At 32.1% G+C, this 19,645-nt stretch overlaps 2 protein-coding genes across 2 annotated transcripts in view; both read left to right on the plus strand.

The window, feature by feature from the left end:
- The window catches only part of LOC127839537 (uncharacterized), a 54,248-nt gene that overhangs the window by 1,592 nt on the left and 33,011 nt on the right, over nt 1–19,645 (plus strand). The window contains exons 2-4 of the mRNA XM_052367929.1: nt 16,401–16,505; nt 16,771–16,918; nt 19,338–19,533. Of these exons, the coding sequence (XP_052223889.1) occupies nt 19,342–19,533 (192 nt within the window). The 5' untranslated portion in view covers nt 16,401–16,505; nt 16,771–16,918; nt 19,338–19,341. The remainder of the gene's footprint in view (nt 1–16,400; nt 16,506–16,770; nt 16,919–19,337; nt 19,534–19,645) is intronic.
- LOC127839536 (uncharacterized) lies at nt 1,241–9,666 on the plus strand. The gene is made up of 13 exons (XM_052367928.1): nt 1,241–1,729; nt 2,097–2,215; nt 2,385–2,511; nt 3,244–3,388; nt 4,150–4,271; nt 4,827–5,077; nt 5,421–5,508; nt 5,827–5,940; nt 6,074–6,162; nt 6,563–6,705; nt 7,431–7,555; nt 8,177–8,241; nt 9,176–9,666. Exons 1-13 carry the CDS (start codon nt 1,614–1,616, stop codon nt 9,664–9,666), a joined length of 1,995 nt encoding a protein of 664 aa, XP_052223888.1. The 5' UTR covers nt 1,241–1,613.

The following is a 19,645-nucleotide window of genomic DNA, read 5'->3' on the forward strand; positions in this document are numbered from 1 at the left end:
TGGACGGACATTTTGACACCAACATGGACAATTCAATCTAATACGGCCACGATTTAAAAAAAACAAAACATTTTATGCTCAAAACTGTCAAAAACGGACATTTCACAATTTAAATATTAAGTTTTGTTTCACCGTTTTTTCATTTCAATAGCGCAATTTTTGTTTACTAATCGTTTAAATGACGTCGTTGTTTCAATCGATTACAAACGTGAATAGACTAAAATTTTGAAACCGATGCATATTAGTTTCACGCGGCCGATCAACCTTAACCATTATCCAAACAAATTAGCGTCGCGCAACTCGCAGTACTATGCCAAAAAGATTTAAAAACACACAGAATAATCCAGATTTATTGAAATTCAGGATAAACATAAAAAAGCCGAAGCTTCTACAGATGGGTAAGTGTTTTAACAATGCAGAATTAAAACAGACATTGATTAAATTATGAGGAAAGTAGTCTGATTTTTTTATGCAAATGAAAGCATTGGTAACCGAAAGCGAGATTTGTTATTCTATATCTAATCCGTTTGCAATTATTGTAAATATTGGTTCAAATGAAGTATAACTGTGATCCATTCACATGAACATGTTTAACAGTTTCAGTATTATAATATTCTGGGAACGATATATATTTTAATTATGATACCAACTATTTCTGCAATCAAAAGTAGTTCTTTCACTCGTTGTACTATATTTTGGATATGTTAAAATTCGGACATCGAAAGCTAGTGAAATTTATGTGTTGATTTGTTGTAGATAGTAAAAATATGTTTTGTGTTATTTCAGACAACAAGAATGAATGGTTGCAATTATACTGTGCCTTTCAGTCAAGAAATAGATGTGAAAAATGTTCATTTAATTGGACCTGGAAATCAACCACCACAGATAACAGAAAACCTTTTAACAATAGGTGATGTTTTAGAATTTGTGGAATTTGATAAAAACGTCAATAATCATTAAATTCATGTTTGACTTAACAAAACAGTCCCTCATCTTCCCACCAAGGCAGATATGCTGATGCAGCAACACACTGTGGTCATCAATGTGGGCACCTGAATTTCATCAAAGGTGTCCATATAGATATCACAATAGTGTACAACAGCACTCCTGCAAGATGGTGATGCCTTGGAAGAGGAGGGACAGCTTTTTCAAACTGTAAATTAAAATATCTTAAGGCAGTATTACTTCTTTTATAGAAAGAGAGGAAATTTTCAAAACAAAATAGTGGAAAAGTAAAAAATATAGAAAAATAGAGAAAAAAGTAAAAAATATAGGAAAATATAGGTTTTGAAAAATGTGTGAACATTCTCCAAAATATAGGAAAATATAGGAATATAGGAATCAGTTGACGGCCTGCTATATGGAAATTTTGCACGTCAATTCATTTTGTTCCTACGTCAAAAATTGTGTTTGCTATGGAAACAAAAAAAATTATTCTGAAAATGATGGAATTTCTGACAATGGTGGAGTCGGTAGGGGACCATATTGCTTGACAATAGCCTTGTTTAAAATTTGAATTGTAACATTTTGGACATGTCCATCCTTCATTCATTACAGTGAAGAAAGACCTGCTGCCACTGGAGGTTTTACAGGCTTACTTGTGTTGTAGCCTAATGTGTTTGGCAGCAATGCCAATTGAAGTGATGCGCACGGCAAGAGACAGTGTTCAACAGCTGTCCTTGTTAGAGCGCTCACAGTGGATACTCAATTGGATTTCTACTCACACACAGTAATATGAAGATCCTTAACTGTGTTGTAATACACAGTATAACATGACAAAATATATTGCAAAAGAATCACATTATGACAATTGTCTTGTTACTTTTTATTATTTTATTAATGAGTAATATTTCTATTAACTTATGTGGTAACTTTAAAAAACTATATAGTTATGCCAATTATTGTCATTCAAGGACATATTTTATCATATTTAATTTTATGCATGTTTATGCAACATGAAAATAAAATCATTCAAATATATTTCTTATTCAAAAGACTATTTACACACCTAAATGGAATAAGATGTGCCTGATATAATCTTGTGTATCTATGTGTTTACACCTAACAGGAATTCTCATTAACATTGGAATTTTCAGGAAACCTGAAAACAAGACAGTCTTCATAATTGAAGGCGTGAAAGTGTGCAAAAGTGCTTGGTTGAAGTGTCTGGGGATTCCACTTAGTACTTACTACGCCTTGTGGACAAAATTTACAGGTTTGATTTCATGGTTGCATATTTACAATAAAATTAAGTATCTTTTAAACCTTAATACAGCTTATTTTAAGTCCTAAATACAGGTTCTTTTAAGTTTGCTTTTTAGACAAGCCAAAAAAATGGAAAACACTTTTTCATAAGAAATGTTCATTATAATTGTGTTTCACAGATGGCACCAAATATTTGGTGGGACCTGGCAAGGTGCTTGGAGCAAAGACTGTGGAAACACAGTATGCATTGTCTTGGCTGAGCAGCTTTGCCAGTCGTTATGCTGACAAGATGCCAGATTCTAACAAGTAAGATATTGTTTTTTTTTTCGGCGTAGCTGTATAACCCAGCTTTTCACCTTACCTGACCGTGCCACGAATGAATACACTTCATTTATTCCAATGGCTGATTTGAGTATACCACCAGAACATTGGAAACATTTCCGCGTGTTTGTAACACTGTTTTACTGTGTGTTCATCATGAAACAATTCTATCTCTAATGAAAAGGCTTGATTGATAGAACAGTTTTACACTCAACTCTTGACATCAATACAGTTTGTGCGTGCACCTTTTATTTTCAGAGGATTGCCAGCGCCAAAATGTTTGTATTTAAAGGCTATGTTCTCATATTTAGTAATTAATTACATATTCCTGTCTGTGAACTAGTATATTTTAGTTCATATACTTCGCGTGTGGCCGGTTGACTAAAATGTTTTAATTTCACTTCCATTTTTCTTTTCTTGTATCTATAGATATATGATCAGAAATATGTAATAATGTAAAATAAAACGTACTGCGTGGAATGCAGCTAAGAACTGTACATACAAAGACATATGCTATCTTTGATTTCAGTCATTAAACTCTTTACCTTTCACCAACCACAATCACCGCCGTATATCTTTTTTTTAAAGATATTTCTTGTTATTACTGTAACATATTACTCAATTATGTATATAAATATTTGTTTGAATTCTCTTTGTTATTGATATGTTTCATGTTGTGCATGACCATATCGTATCGTTCTTAGTTGTTTGTTTTAGACTTCATCTTCCCTGCTGCTTAAAAAAAAAAGATGTGTACAACATGATGTGTGTGGAAGCAGAGGTGTATGGCGAACATCCGATCAGCCATACACACTTCATGCGGGTGTGGGCCAGGTACATGCCACACATCATCATTCCTAAGGTAAAGTTAAAGTAGTCGTGTGTAGTCTAAACAATTACTCAAATATCAAATAACAAATATCAGATCAAATAAGAATATAATATTTATTTTGACTTAAGCATAACAAGCTTATCGTCATATACAAATACATGAAAATCTTACAGACAACATGTAACAAGCAAAGTACACTCAATTGTTAGTGTAGGATATAGTTAATCTTAACAAATCATGTGGTAATAAACAAATTATTATTTCTTTTTTTTGAAACACGTTATACAATAAGTTGATAACTTTTTAAGTGTCGTTTTCTTTCTACCATTTAGGAGTTTAATAAATTTGACCATAGCATTACTAGGTCACTTGTAATAGAATTCTGGAATATATTTGATTCTTGCTTATAGGTATTGCAGACAGTATAAGTATGAAATGTACCTCATATTCAATATCATTACAGCTTCACATGGGGTATATTCTTTCGTTTCTGACAATATTATGATGTCTACCAGTTTCAATAAACAAATTATGGGATGATAGATGCATTTTGGCAATAGTCCTTCTATGTTTTTTTGTTTTCAATTAAATATAAATACGGTGACCTTTCGAATATAGGTTTTAATTCTTTATATATAATATCAAAAAAACAAAAATACATCTTAAGTTTGATTTCTATTATATTAATTTAACTTTGATTTTTTGCAATTTTACAATCTCTTTTTTATTCAGTGCACTGTTTTGCAATTGGAAAGTTGGTTTTATTTCAAACAATTGTACATTTATTGCAGAGATCCAGATTTTCAGCATGTGATGTGTGCACAAAAATAAAGACTGAAATTGAAAAGGCAACATGCAGGGAGGAAAAGAAAAAACTATTCAAATTGAGAGAATTACATTTACAACAGCAGAAGTAATGATATGTTTTTTTTCTGTATTCATTTTTATACTTTCATTCTGATTTAACCATCTAATGAATTACATGACAGATTGATGAAATTGTAACTTATGCCCCTGATAGGATGGCTTATAGCAGTTGAACTGTACGTCAGTCCATCTGTCCGTCCCAAAACGTTAACATTGGCCATAACTTATGCAATATTGAAGATAGCAACTTAATATTTGGTCTGCATGTGTATCTTATGGAGCTGCACATTTTTGAGTGGTGAAACGTCTAGGTCATCCTTTAAGGTCAAAGGTCAAATATATGGCTTCAAAGTGGCAGGCGCAGTAGGGGGCATTGTGTTTCTTAAAAAAAAAAATCTCTTGCTAAGTGTTTCAATTAACATGAATCAGCTTTCACAAAAATATTTACAGACCTAATGTTCATTAAGATGTATAATTGGATGATAATAAAGTATGTCTTAATAAATTGACATGAAGAATTGATAACAAAGGATAGTTTAAATATATGTTGGACTAGCATTGCAATTCTACATTAAACATTATGTTAATTTTGTTCTTTTAGCCAGGAACGCCAGAAGTACTATAAGCATGCGCAAAAGGCAAAGTTTAGCCCTGCCAGATACCTGTCTATCATTCTGGATGGGATGGACCAGGAGAAGACAAGCCTTCCACATTACCTGAAGGAAGCAAAGGGACTGTCTAACCTCTGGAAGGTGAAAGTTAATCTCATGGGTGCCATTGTCCATGGATATGGTGCCTATGGATTTTTTGACACCTTCCAGTGGGCTCATGGCAGTTCCTTTGCTATCAGTGGTAATCAAAATTCTAAATGTTATTTTAACCTCGTCCATATTCTGTTATTTTGTAACTTAAACTTCCCATAGTGCAAATCTATGTTCTAATCTCCCTCTGGCACATGTTTCTTATACACCTTTGGAACAAAATGTGTTTCACTCCGATTTCCAATCCCTATGTAAAAAAACAAAAACATAAATAATTAAAAAAAATATAGATAGCTGCAATCGCCATATGAGTGTTCTACATTTATCCAATTGTGATTGAATTTTTGAAAAAAACGTATAAAGAAGACATTCCAATGATGATGATCTGAATGAAAATGTGATAAGAATTTCAAGATATTTTTCTTGCATTTCAGTTCTGGTTCATACCCTTCTGCTTATGACCAGTCTCCCTCCTGTTCTCTACCTGCAACTAGACAACTGTCCAGGGCAAAATAAAAACAGGTATTTGATAGAGGTTTACAATCAGAAAATATGAGATACTCAATATGTTCATGAATCTATATATAGAAATAAACAATTTAATTATATGCTTACTTATTGTCTCTGATAAAAAAGAATACAAGTTGTATCAGTAGTTATAATACAACTGCACAGAAATAAATTAAGATGTATGCCACTGGCTAGTTTACTGATTCCGTATTACCATACTAAACAGTTTATTTTTTATGATGTCACATGGAACATCGAAACAATAGTTATACACATGCCCAATAATGACCGCTTAAAATAATTCACTAATAAGGGTCTTTTGTTTAACAGATACATGCTGGGATTCCTGGCTGCCTTGGTGGAATATGGTGTTTTTCAGAAAGTCAAACTTTCATTCCTCATGGTGGGACATACACATGAGGACATTGATCAAATGTTTTCCAGGTATTCAACCATATTACAGCAAAATTTTACAAGGGTTGCAGTATTCATATGAAGATAAAAAATTTTTACATAACATTTATCACTCACATTCAAAGGAGATTATCAAATACATCATTATTTCTCTTAATTTCAGATTTTCAACATGGTTGTGGACAAAGGAGGTGAGGACACTTGATGAACTAATAATTGGCTTCGAAAAATGTTACACACCTGCACCCACAGGTAAGTCTTTCTATAGATGCATATGTAATTAAGTATATAATTAAGTTTTGTTGACTAAAGATACAGGTATTTCATTTCATTGTTTTGTTCCTTAGTCTATGCTAGGGGAAATTTTTTTTTGACCTGTCTGTTGTGTTCGTTGGTTTGTTTGTTTGCTTCAGACTCAAACATTGGCCATAACTTTTGCAATACTAGTACTTTGAAGCCACTTGATAGTTGACATGCAAGTGCATTAAATGAACCATACTCAGATTGACCAATACCTTTTTATTAGTACATCTTTATTTGTTCATTATCTGGTTAAAATTTGTCTTTCTGAGAGCCACAAGAATTATTCAAAGTGAAACATAAAAAACATATACCAAGCTTTCATTTAAGATATTAAAATGGATGATTCCAGGGATCAAGCTCAGTGAGGTATACAACTTTGCTGAGTACCTCGACATGAATCCCATTTGTAACCACAGCAGGCCACATGTTTTCAAAATAATAAATCAGAATGGCAAAGCTGTGATTTACACAAAAAAGTGGTCCACCGACAAGGTAAAATCAACTAATGTAATTAAGGAACCCCTTTAATGATTAAGCTCAAGAAAAGCTTAATAAACTTTAGGAAATTTTATAAAGCAGAAATTTATGAAATAATATTTCCTTTTGTTTTGCAAAAGCCTCACATGACATTGGCTTTCATAAAAAATGTGTCATATATAGCAATTACTATTCATATTTATGTCAAAATTTAATGAAGATTACTAAACATGACTTTGCAATACACTCAGTTTGTGACTTTATCTAAAGTTCAAAGAAAATAAAATAATATAAATAATCAACATCGATATCATATTCTTTTTTCAACAACATCTACTGCCTTTTTTTGTAAATAACATTTACAGAAGATAAAATGACTTAAAAACATGAAAATTGAATATAAAATGAATCTTAAAAAATCATAACATTTTTAAAAAGTTGCATAAGTAAAATACATATCCCTTATATGTATTACTTGACAGAAAGTTTCACGCAAGGTGGTTTTTACATGTATAAGTGATGATGTGATTAAAAACTTTGATTTCGTGCAACAAAAATTACTAAGTGTTCTGAAATATTAACATAAATTGCAAATAGAGCTATTGTGATTGTCAACTTTGGTACTGGGTAATGCTCTATGGATTACATTTTGCCAGGAAATTTAATTTATAAACTGTACAAATATGTATTTGTACTGAAGTCCTCAAAATGAATTAAATATTTAAACATGTCTATTGCAGACTTGGAATGTATGCGAAGGAAACTTCTTGTTGAAGAGTTGCCCGTCAGGACCAGTTTCACAGATTGCCCCATCGTTGGAACGCATTGATGATAAGGTCATCAATGATATGCAGACGTTTGCTTCGTAAGTAGCGTAAGCTATGAGATGATGCCATCTAGACTGAACACTAAGGTTATTTATGTTTCAATTTTTAAAATCAATTCAACAATTAAATGTTCACCCCAGCCATATATCGTTAATTGGCTTAACACACTTCGAAAAGTATGCACTGATATATTTCATGCATTTTAATTAAATTAGCCTCACACTTAGAGGTAATTTTATTTTTATATGTATTAGTAAACAAGATGTGTTTGTGAAACACTATGTCCCCCATATATCTTTGACCTTGAACGATGACCTTTAACTTTCACCACTCAAATTGTGAAGCTTCATGAGGTACACTTGCATGCCAAATATCAAGTCGCTATCTTTAATATTACAAAAGTTATGGCCAATGTTAGATTTTGAAGCAAACAAACAAACAAAAACAAACAGACAGGGCAAAAACAATATGACCCCAAATATTTGAAAATGCTAGCTTAAGATTTAATTTATATGGTATATTTTCACATTGGAGTTCATTGATTAACATCCAAATTGTGTGTGCATGTCTTTGGTAAAAGCGACCACATTCTTGGTGATATAATGGTATTAAAAATCTCGAAATATAACATATTGACCAATTATGTTTATATATTGCAGTTTCTACAAGGACAATGCCATGGCCAACTACTGGGACAAATATTTCAATGAACTTAAGGAAATAGGTAATTATTTTGTAGACTTTTAAGTTTAAAAAACATACAAGCTCTATTTCCAACAACACAAATATTAAGACAGAGAGGTACAGAATGTTATATGAGTATCACATATTTTTTATGCTTTCTGGTGGATCATAGGGAAATATCAGTTAAAACTATTTTAAAAGTTAAAAAAAGGGGGAAAAGCTTTAAATAAAAAGAAAAGTTGTTGGATTCGGTGGAATATCTTCATGTATATTAATTCACACATGATCATAGAAAACATAGATTTTTACTCATGGCTGCGCTACTCGTAAAAAATTACTTTCTATGATCACTCAAATCCAACAAATATCCTCTATTTATTTTATGCTTTGCAGAGGTTTATAGAGTATAAATATCAGTAAAACAGAATTGATATTTAACTATTTAAAACAGTGAAAAATATCAGTGAAATATATTGATTATGTATCACTGTTTTACTGTAAAATTAAGTAATATTTTAAGGAAATGACATCATTATTCCTCTGAAATTCTCCAGGTAAACTATTTTATGTAAAAAAACAGTAAAAAAAGCATAAAATAAAATAAAAAGAAAATTTGTTGGATACAGAAGAAAATCAATCTAAATTGAGTGATCACAGAAAATGCATGTTTTCTATTATCACTAGTATCCAACTAATATTCTGACCTACACTTATTCTAGCTATCCTAATATTTTCAAGTCATTTTTGCACAAAAAAATATAAAACATTCTTTCATATTTAAAAAAACTACATTCTAGGAGCAGGAAAACAAATCTGGCTAATTGCACAATTGAGCCTGAGGTATATATTACTAAGATGCTGAATCTACGAAAATTGACATACCAGTTCATGATTGCATAAAGCTACTGGTTAATTAACACCACGTTGATCACTCATCATTGCAAAATAAGTATTTATGCATGTTCTTCCTTCAGAGGACAGTTGGATGGATGAGCCAGTGCACATCCTTGATCTGCTTATGCAGAAAAGGAGGCAAGAGGACACAGCAGCCTCAGATGACTTATCGGACTTGCTGGGAATCGCAAAAATAGACGATCCCATCCCTCCTGTAATAATAGGCAACAAGAAGGCTGCTGCTGCCTCTGCTGCTCCAGCGAAAGAAACGATCAAAGAAGGCTTCTTTGTTTTACTTGACTGGGCGAAATATGCAGATGAGTGGCCCCAGCTTGCCAAAGTCATTAATATTGTATCGCCTGCAGAGGTTGAAATTCACTGGTACAAGGGGGCAAAAACAACAGCCTGGACTCCTGCAAGTAGGAGAATGAAAGGCTGCAAAGGTGGTAAGACTGAACCCTTTGTTGAAACTGTGAACACCAATGTCATCTGGTGCAGAGGGTTCAGTCTTACCCCTTCTGGGCACTTGCCCAAACACATTAAGGATCAGGTAGATGTTTATTTTGACTAGAGCAACTACAAACACAAAATCACACTTCTTATTAAGAAATACAATTTTCTATGAGTGTTTCTTGTCGAATAACCCACAGCACGAGCGATTTGATAACATGCATCTATACTCCTTACTGTGGGTTATTCAACAACAAACACTCATAGAAAAATATTAATTAGATTCTAACATGATTCAGATTGATTGGTTCAAGCTTTTGAACATAAACTTTAGTTTTCAATACTTCGCCCTTCTAAGTACAAAGTTCCCTTTTTAGTGACGTCATTGAATTGTACTAACATATGAAGTTGTTTTCATTCATAAATATTTTGCTCATGAATTAACTTTAATTCAGAACAAACATCGTAGAAACTAAATGACGTCATGTTCATTGATGCTACTGACAAGCTGATATGCTCTTAATGTTTTTTAATTACGTTTCATAACAAATAAAAAATAGGATATACTTTCTTTTTTTCTTTTTAAGGCAATGGCAAACAGCAAGTTTGTTTTACTTAAAATGTTTATTTTTATTTAAACAAACTTTATTTACATCCTCAATAAGTATGCATATGTCGAGGCCTTCCTACACCACACCTTACAAACATAATGTGTTAATAGCAATTAAATACATAATTATTGCAGAATAACCCACACTTGATTTCTGTATATAGAAAACAAGTGGCGTGGAAAAATGCAAAACATAGAAACATTTTTTTTTGGCAATTGGTCATTCGCCTTAAACTAATAAGAGTATCATCTGAAAAAATGGATTTCTTTTTTCATAATGATAATTGATTACCGTGGTATGCAAGGTTAATAATTGTATGCCTTAAATGGTTAATGAAATTCAAAAGCAAAAAAAAAATCCTCAATCTTTTAAAGAAAACACTTTGTGTCAAACTTGGATTTATGACAATAGTTTATTTGTTTCACAACAACAAAAGCATAAGAGCAGAGGAAAAAAAAAGTAATGATAGAAGTGTGATTAAGTGTGTGCATTTCAACCTCTGCATGTGGTGGCAGTGGTGTAGTGGTTATGGTGTCTGTCTTGCATAATAAATAGTGTATATTATGTCAGTGTCCAATAGAGATCAAGTTTATCGTGCAAGCTTCAAGCCAAGCGTTATAATCTTGATCTCTATCCGACCCTCACATAATATTATATTTATCCGATTAATTTGTGGTCGTTTATCGCCATAAAATCAAAGCAATAGCAATGCTTTCCCAATATTTGCAATGAGCTATTTGTTTACTTTAAACATCATCATTTGTTATGACATCATGTTGTATCATACAGTGTTTTAAAAGTAGAGATCGCAAAAAAACATGCTCAACAAATATCAATAGTATAGAGCTCAAGTTTATAGTATCAGTAGTTATTATATCGGTTTTTATGTAGAAATAGGATAAACTTTGTGAAGGAGTGGTCAATCCTACTTCATACCTTACAAACAAGTAGTAATTGAATACAGAAACTGTTGTGTTTGTATACAGCTACATGGTTTGCAAGTTTATAAACAGAATGCAAGTTTATAAGAAGTGTACAATGTATGCATGTGTACTTAGTAAATCTTTGTAAAAGCACAGAAAATACAAGTACAGCATGTAGTAACTATACTTTCTATATAAGACAGGGATCTTAATTATAGTAACATAATATGGAAATTTGTAATACAATCACTGTTTTCTCGTGTAAATGGTAAATACAGATTTGAAAAGAAAATGTGATACCAACACCACAGTGTATAGTTCAAATATTCATTTCAGTGCACATTAATTCAACACAAGGACATTTTTTCGTTATGGGTCCATAGCATAAATAATGCAACAACTGACCAATTGGGAAATTCCGAGTCTAGGGAAATGGTGTGCTTTTGAATTTCCCATGCTAGTTGAAAAGTCTTTCCTAGCCGTGGACCTGTTGGGATTTTACTATTTTTTTTACAAATAAAAACATACCATTTTATTTCAAGAATAAAATAAAATAATGATGGGGTCAATTCTTCATAAAAAAATTCCAACGAGCACATGTTGGCAAGAACTGTTGGGCAAATTGATGTTGTTCAGAATCATTGAATGTTTTATATAGTTGAAAATGGATTGAAGAGATGAGTTAAGGTTTCCTCATGTTTTTTACAAAAATAACATGATAGATTGTCATTTAAACTTTTCATTTCATATATAACAGAGATTTTGTACCAAAGATTCTGTGTACAATTCTAGTTTGAAGAAATTGTATATATGTATCTCTGGAGTTTTAAAAAACAAAGTTATGTGTAAATTTCTAATCAATATTATTAAATAACAGAGATTTTGTACCCACGATTCTGTGTACAATTCTAGTTTGAAGCCATTGTATATAATGTATCTTTGGAGTTTTTAAAAACAAAGTTATATGTGAACTTCCAATCAATATTGTTATATATTTCAATATATATATTTATACTTGTTGGTTTTTCTATAATTAATGTGTATGTGCTATATATAAATTTATTATGGTTTTGCTTTAAAACAATCACATGTGTGAATTTTTTAATATACATTCTACCGTCAAGTTCCTGAAATAGATTTTAATATTTTATTGGAATGACTGTAAACGACTGTACATGTTGATAATGTCATATATAATCTATGTATTTTTATTATTTTAAACAGATTTGTCTACCTTACAATATGTTTGTCACATTTACATACTAATCTGCTTAAAATATCTTTTTGGTGAATTTACTAATTATAGGTCAAATTACGCAGTGCATTAACAGTATTTTTTTTACATTATTAAATTTGAAGTCTTTATCAAACCTGAGTGAGACAAATGTCAATTTTCATACAAAAATTTCATTATTTAAAAACACAATGAATTGTACATCATTGTTAACATTGCAAGACTGTTAATTAATTTTTCTGTTTCTGTGTTATTTTATGTATTATGAAAAAAAATATTTTTCATCCTATGAAATTATCGGTTTTCCAGTAATTTTCATCATGAATTATAGAAAATAATGGTTAAAAGCATGCTTATAGAATTGTTTAAAATTTGAATTGCTTTCTTTTTTTCATCAATTAAATGCACATAAAATGGAATAAACTGTATTAATGATTGTTGATGAAAAAAATGGTCTTCTATTACAACCAAAAATAAAAAACTTACTTCGAAGAGTGCATGTTGTTCTTTAAAAAAAAAAATTCAAATAATTAAACCTAATGTACAAGTCTCCATACATGTCAAAAACTTTCCAAATGAAATAAACCAGGGAAAACAATAAAATATGACTTTGAAAATTGAAAATTGTTGTTCTTATTTTTAAAATAACACATCCAGATGTGTTAACAAATTATACAATAACAGCATATCAATATATGCTCTTTGATGATTTACAGTGAAATATGTGTGACAAAAACTGTATATTTCACTGTTCAAACAGTGAAAAATATCTTTAATTCTCACTGTAATTTTTCATTGTTTTTTGTTACCAATCGTCTACAGTAAATGCAAAATTGTGAAATAACGTAGCGTCATGTAATTCAGATTCCCGCAGAATTTTCTGATAAACATGGATTTCATAGCAGTAAGTTTGTCAACTTGGCATAAAATACTAAGAAAATGTGTTAGTTTCAATAGACTATCTAATTTTATTAACTCGTGATCATTGAAAGTAAATACTTTCACTTGTTGCTTCGCCACTCACGAAAAGAATACTTTCTATTTCTATGATCTCTTTACCAAAAAACAACAAATATCCTATCTTTATTTCACATAATCATTCAGCATAAATCAATTGCATATTGTTTGTTCATACATATATGAGCAACTATTGCTAATGGTGTCGAGCAAAGAAGGTTTGCCCAGACGGTGTATGAGCAAAGGGTGTTTGCCCAGACGGTGTATGAGCAAAGGGGGTATGCCCATGCGGTGTATGAGCAAAGAGGGTTTGCCCAGACGGTGTATGAGCAAAGGGGATTTGCCCATACGGTGCATGAGCAAATGGGATATGCCCATGCGGTGTATGAGCAAAGAGGGTTTGCCCATACAGTGCATGAGCAAAGGTCCATCTATTTTTAATAGAGAACTCTGTACTCTATGGCTTTAATCTTTGTTTTTATGACCACTGACATTTGCATGGTCAAAACAAAGCAAATGAAGCTGAAACAGTCCATTCTAGAATTAATGTCGTTTTCCAACTTCACATAATAGACTGTTATTTATAACATGTCCAAATGACCAAATGGAACTGTTTAACAATTTGAATAAATATGCTTTATTTTCTGATTTTTGGTTTATTTTTCCTTTAAGATGATGTACATTTGTGTGATTCTAGGTTTCAATAAATAATTCTGATACATTTATGCAGGATACTGTTACATTATTGTTAACATTATTATATTATGTTGGTTATCTGGTTTATCAAGTGAAAAAAGGTTATTTATATAAAAATAAAGCTTTTTTAGACTTATGAAGGTACTTGTTGTTATTTATGTATTAATTAACATACAATGTACTTCTAAAAGTAATAAAAAAATACAGTCATTGCCATCATTCATTAAATTGTAGTAAGGTTCCAGGGCCCTCAATCTATCAAATCTGCCGCCAAATTTCGGTGGCAGTCCCCCACCTGAAAAGTATACTTTTTTCCCCTTTTAGGGGGAAAAATTCCCCATAAAAAAAAATATATATATATATAATTTTTTTTTAATAGAAAGATGTGTTTAATGATTATTATATCTCAATTCTTTTTCAATTTAATCTTTTCAAACATACTAAATTATGAAAAATGCAAAGAATATAGTGCAAACATGTACAAATGAAATAATGAGAGAGTAAGTAAAAAAATCCCCCAAAAAGGGAAACGCCGCAAAAATTCCCCCTCCTAAGGGCTGCGGACCCCTTCCCCCAAAGTAGTGTGAGGGCCCTGGGTTCTTTAAATGATTGTTCTTATTAATAAAGTCGGAATAACCGGAAGTTTTCACACCGCTATAAAGTTGCACAACTTTTTTGGGGCCAGTGAAACCCCTGAATATACTATTCATACAAGGAAGATATGATTTTATTACATTATTTAAGGACATTTTTATAATATTTATAATTTAAGTGTTAAACATGCTGTTACTATACTTATGCATTGATTTCTGAATTTCACAATTTGTACACGTTCGCGACTCGTTTTTCACAATTTTCAGTAGTTCGCGACTCATTTTTTCACAATTTTGAAAAGTTTGCGACTCATTTTTCACAAGATGAGGGGGCCAGGGCCGCTTCACAAAATCAGGAAAAAAAGCCCTGATTCCCATGATAACTCACCAAAGGGAAAGAACTTTATTGCAATTTGCAAAAAACATGTGTTTACACTAGTCGGCTTGTCTGCTTCAATTTGCAATTTATGTTGAAATGTTGGCAAAAAAACAGGAGGCAAGTGTTCAAATAATTTTACTCAGAGGGGACTTTACAATTTCTGATATGGCGGTCTCTTAGGTACACTGCTCAATGGCTGAAAAGGCGGAAGTTGTCTCCAGAGAAATTTGAAAGCATGGGAAAATCTTGAAATTAATTTTTTTTTGCAATATTAAATTGCATTTGACAATACTCTACTCTCAACAATAATTTCAAAGCATTGGATGGAAATGCCTATGGTTTCTCGCAATAATTGGTTAATATAACTAGAATGGTCAAGCTTTCCACCCTGTCTCTTTTGAGCAGCACACTGTACCTTTTGAGATCATAGATCTCTAGATTTATAATGCATTTTATTCGTGTAAATTGCTAATTAATGCTTGATATAACATTGCTGTCAAAGCAAAGTTACTGAGGTAGTTGTTGCTTATATAAATCAGATTTTTGGGTAGGGCCTGTCTAAAAACATATTGATGCGCTGAAGAGTTGAAACTTAACAAACATATGAACAGTTCCCAGCATGTAAACTTGCTCACCCCTGTATTTTGGTTAGGTATGTTGTTTTCAACATCAATGGAGTTTTCAGACAAAAGCAGAATATTGAGGAATCCTTGTCCTTCAGACTGCCTGGTGTTGTTTTGTTGTGTGTGTTTTTTTCAGAAAGAAATGGATGACATTTATATGATGTAATGTACAACTTATGGAAGAAATATATTCCATACTTTAAGATCTTTTACTGAAAACCTGCCCTTTTGGTTAATAAAAAAAACTCAACTTTTCTTGCCTAAGTGATTAAATTTTACAAGGATTAATTTTAATTATTATACTCCAACTGGCTGGTGGTAATTGTAAGTCAGTATGTTGGTGTGTCTGCATGTAATTTTATAAATTGTGAAGTGAGACGTAAGCACTTAAATAATGTCATCACAATGAATGAAGTTTTTTATGATACTTACTTATTGCCCTTGAAAATAGTTAACAAAGCAGGCCAGGGGTATTGGTCACATTTGTGATTAACCCTTTGCATATTGGGATATTTGTCGTCTGCTCAAATGTTGTCTGCTGATTTTCTAAAATTAGCATTTTCTTCGATTTTTTTCAAAGAATACTATCAGAATAGCAAACAGTTTGGATCCTGATGAGACGCCACATTTTGTGGCGTCTCATCTGGATCCAAACTGTTTGCAAAGGCCTTCAAAATCCGGTTCCAGCGCTCAAAGGGTTAAGCTGTTCAGTGTTGTTTCGCCATTTTTGGAATAGGGCCGGGTTCCTTTGGATTGAGAAAATTTGCTGCATTTTTATATCCGACGAATATCGGACCTGATTTTTAATGAATAAAAACACTGCTCTTCCTTTTCTTCAGCCATCATATACAGACAAGATTCCCTCAATCATCTGATGAAGACTGTGGGAAATTCTAATCAACACTGACGTGTAATAAAGATCAGCTGAGAATTAATATATATGTGTGAAAAGTGTAATAATACTAAGACTAAATATATATGTTTAATAAGTGCATATAGTGACTCATATATAACAATTTGTAATAAAAGTTATTTGTTAAAAATTTTGATATGGTTAACAATCAATCTGTGAACTTTTGTAAATTCTTTTCTGCAGTGTAAATAATTGTAAAAAAATTATGCTTCATAAAATTGCATCTAGAAAGTTGTCTTTGTTGATATTTTTGTATGAATAAATACTGGTCATAACTGTTTTCTTGTGCATTTTAGGTGTTACATAGTTGGAAAGTGGGGAAACCGTGTATCTGATGCCCAACTGTGTAATTGTGAACTGACTGGTTCTGAATTACACATTGTCAAGACGGTCATCTGGAAAAAAAAGGCTGAGAACCAGTCTTATCTTAACAGTCAAACAGTGGTAAACAGTTGTTGTTTAGCAGTTTGAAAATCTAGCAATACCTATTTTCAATGTTAACTTATTTTTGTTTCAAAATGAATGTAGCTTGAAGGCTGTAAACCATGTGCAAATTATGATTCTGACAAATGAAATAGGCTATCACCACATTGGTGCAAACTAAGCAAGTGTTTTTAAATAATTTTAAAACACTTGACTTGGTTGTATGCAGTTTAAAAATTTGACTGTAAAATGTATAATATTGTATGAGATCACTGTCTTTGTACAATTTATTTGATTATCCTGTAAAGTCATTATCAAGGAAATGTAAACACTTGCATATACATGTACCAGTACAATATTTTTCCAAAATACATATCAGGAAATTGTTTTGTGCACATTGCATTTGACATATCCATGTCAAATGAGAATCATCCAATTTTCACAACTCGAAGATTAAGTGTGCAACTGGTGTAAATTTTCACATTTCAAAGATTATACTCTAGTTTCACTGTCATCCTCGGAAAACTGAGCGATTTTTATGGTTTACACAGGATCAGTAGATAAAATCAATTGAGCCGCGTAATGGGGAAATAATGGAATAATGCAAGGGCTTTAAGTATGCACAGGCTAATCAGGACTGGCACTCTCCGCTTATACTGGATTTTTAACCAGGTTTTTAACCAGGTTTTCTGAAGGAAAAAAATGGTTATTAGATTGGCGAATGCGGGCGGGCTGGCTGGCTTGCGGAACAAGCCGCTGGCTGGCGGGCGGGCGGAACAAGCTTGTCTGGGCCATAACTATGTCGTTAATTGTCATATTTTAAAATCATTTGGCACATTTGTTCACCATCATTGGACGGTGTGTCGCGCGAAATAATTACGTCGATATCTCCAAGGTCAAGGTCACACTTTGAGTTCAAAGGTCAAAATTGGCAATAAATGAGCTTGTCTGGGCCATAACTATGTCATTCATTGTGAGATTTTACAATTATTTGGCACATTTGTTCACCATCATGGGACGGTGTGTCGCACGAAAGAATCACGTCAATATCTCCAATGTCAAGGTCACCACAACTTAAAATAGATTCATTTTGAAACAAACTTACAAAGGGGGTTAATTTTGTTTGTTCATTGCAAAAGTTCAGTTTGAGTTGTCTCCCTTAATCAGATTTTTTTTCACAATGAAAACCTGGTTTTGTGACAATTTTGTCCCTTGTTGTTTATTAAATGACTTCCTTTATACAAAAGCATTCAATAAAAGCTTTAAGTGTTGTCCTTGATAAGCATATGTTGACTTTAGGCACATGAATGAAGCTCACTTTTTCCATAACTTGACTCATGTATTCATGCATATTGAAAATTTACTAGTCAGTGTTCTGTTGTTTAAACATTAAAAATGTGTACATCATTTATTTTCTAAAGCACATAGATTTCACAATTCTTGGTATATTGATTACTGTCTAAAATTAGCGTAAAGTATATAAACAGTTCTACAGATTTCCATTATTCATGATTCATTTCATCCCAGTAAATAAAGAGAAATATTTCTCCAAACTTTAATGATGTTTAATTAACCAAAAATTGAAAATTAAAATTAAAAACTGAGTCATGATATCCGAAATGATGTTCTTGACAAATTTGTCTTTACATGTAGTTACATGCTGTTAGACTATATTCATTGAGATAGTAACAGCAACAGAATTGATATCATGGACAGTGATTGAGTAAAATTACTGCATTTTGTGCTGTGTTTTCATTGACAGTCAATTGTTAAGGCTAATTCAAGGATAGACTTAAATAGACATAATTGTTGTACATGTTTAAGAAAATATTCAAATTATTTTGAGTAAGAAAGCAAAATCTAATTTGTTGAACCTAACAAGGAAGTTTCTAAATTTTTGGAGTTTTTTACCATTTATGTTTCAATAAAAAATTCCAACGCTAAACCATCAGTGCTGTAGAATTTTATTGTCATTTCTAAACAGTGGATACACAATGCTTATTATCTAATATAAAGAGCATAGTTAAACAATATTCATTTACAGAATATTCAGACAATAGTAAGAAAGAAGAATTTGAAGGCTGCTTAGACATCTTCTTTTGGGTAAGTGGAAATACCTATTAATATTCTGAATTACTTGACTCTTACTTTACCTAGGTAACAGTATATTTAACTGAATTGCACTATATAGAACACCCTTACAAGATTAACTGGATCCAAATTTGTTGAATAGCCATTGATCTTTTTTGTAAATAAAAATAATTAAATTACTTCTGAGCAAATTCTGCTTAAAAATCAGGTGTTTCTTTTATATCCTAAATGCATCTTATTTTTCTTGTGATTTTGAAACGTTTTCATTAAAGTTTTCGTGTAGAACTAATTAGTAAAAGTAAGCTGTTTTTAAGAAGGCTATTGCACGCATGTTTCCTGTTGCATTAAGGACCATGGATGGCTGGGGTGGAATGTTTGATGAAACGGGGTCCTTCGTTGGGGCCACTGCAGCCCCACCACCGACCGGCGTGAAACGACAGTCGGAGGATGGCTATGGAGGCTATGACTATGACGGGGATGGCTATGCTGGCAAGAAGCCGAAACAGGAAGGCTATGAGGAGAGTGGTGACTGGGAACAACAACAGGTGATAATAATCAGGACTCTACCATAAAAATTCTTAGCAGGTGTGTGACTTTTCCTCCTTTCAGCTGATTTCCTCCCTTTCAAATGCAAACTTATTTTACAAATAGTTATTT

Source organism: Dreissena polymorpha, chromosome 7, assembly GCF_020536995.1.
Source record: "Dreissena polymorpha isolate Duluth1 chromosome 7, UMN_Dpol_1.0, whole genome shotgun sequence".
NCBI classification, from domain to species: domain Eukaryota; kingdom Metazoa; phylum Mollusca; class Bivalvia; order Myida; family Dreissenidae; genus Dreissena; species Dreissena polymorpha.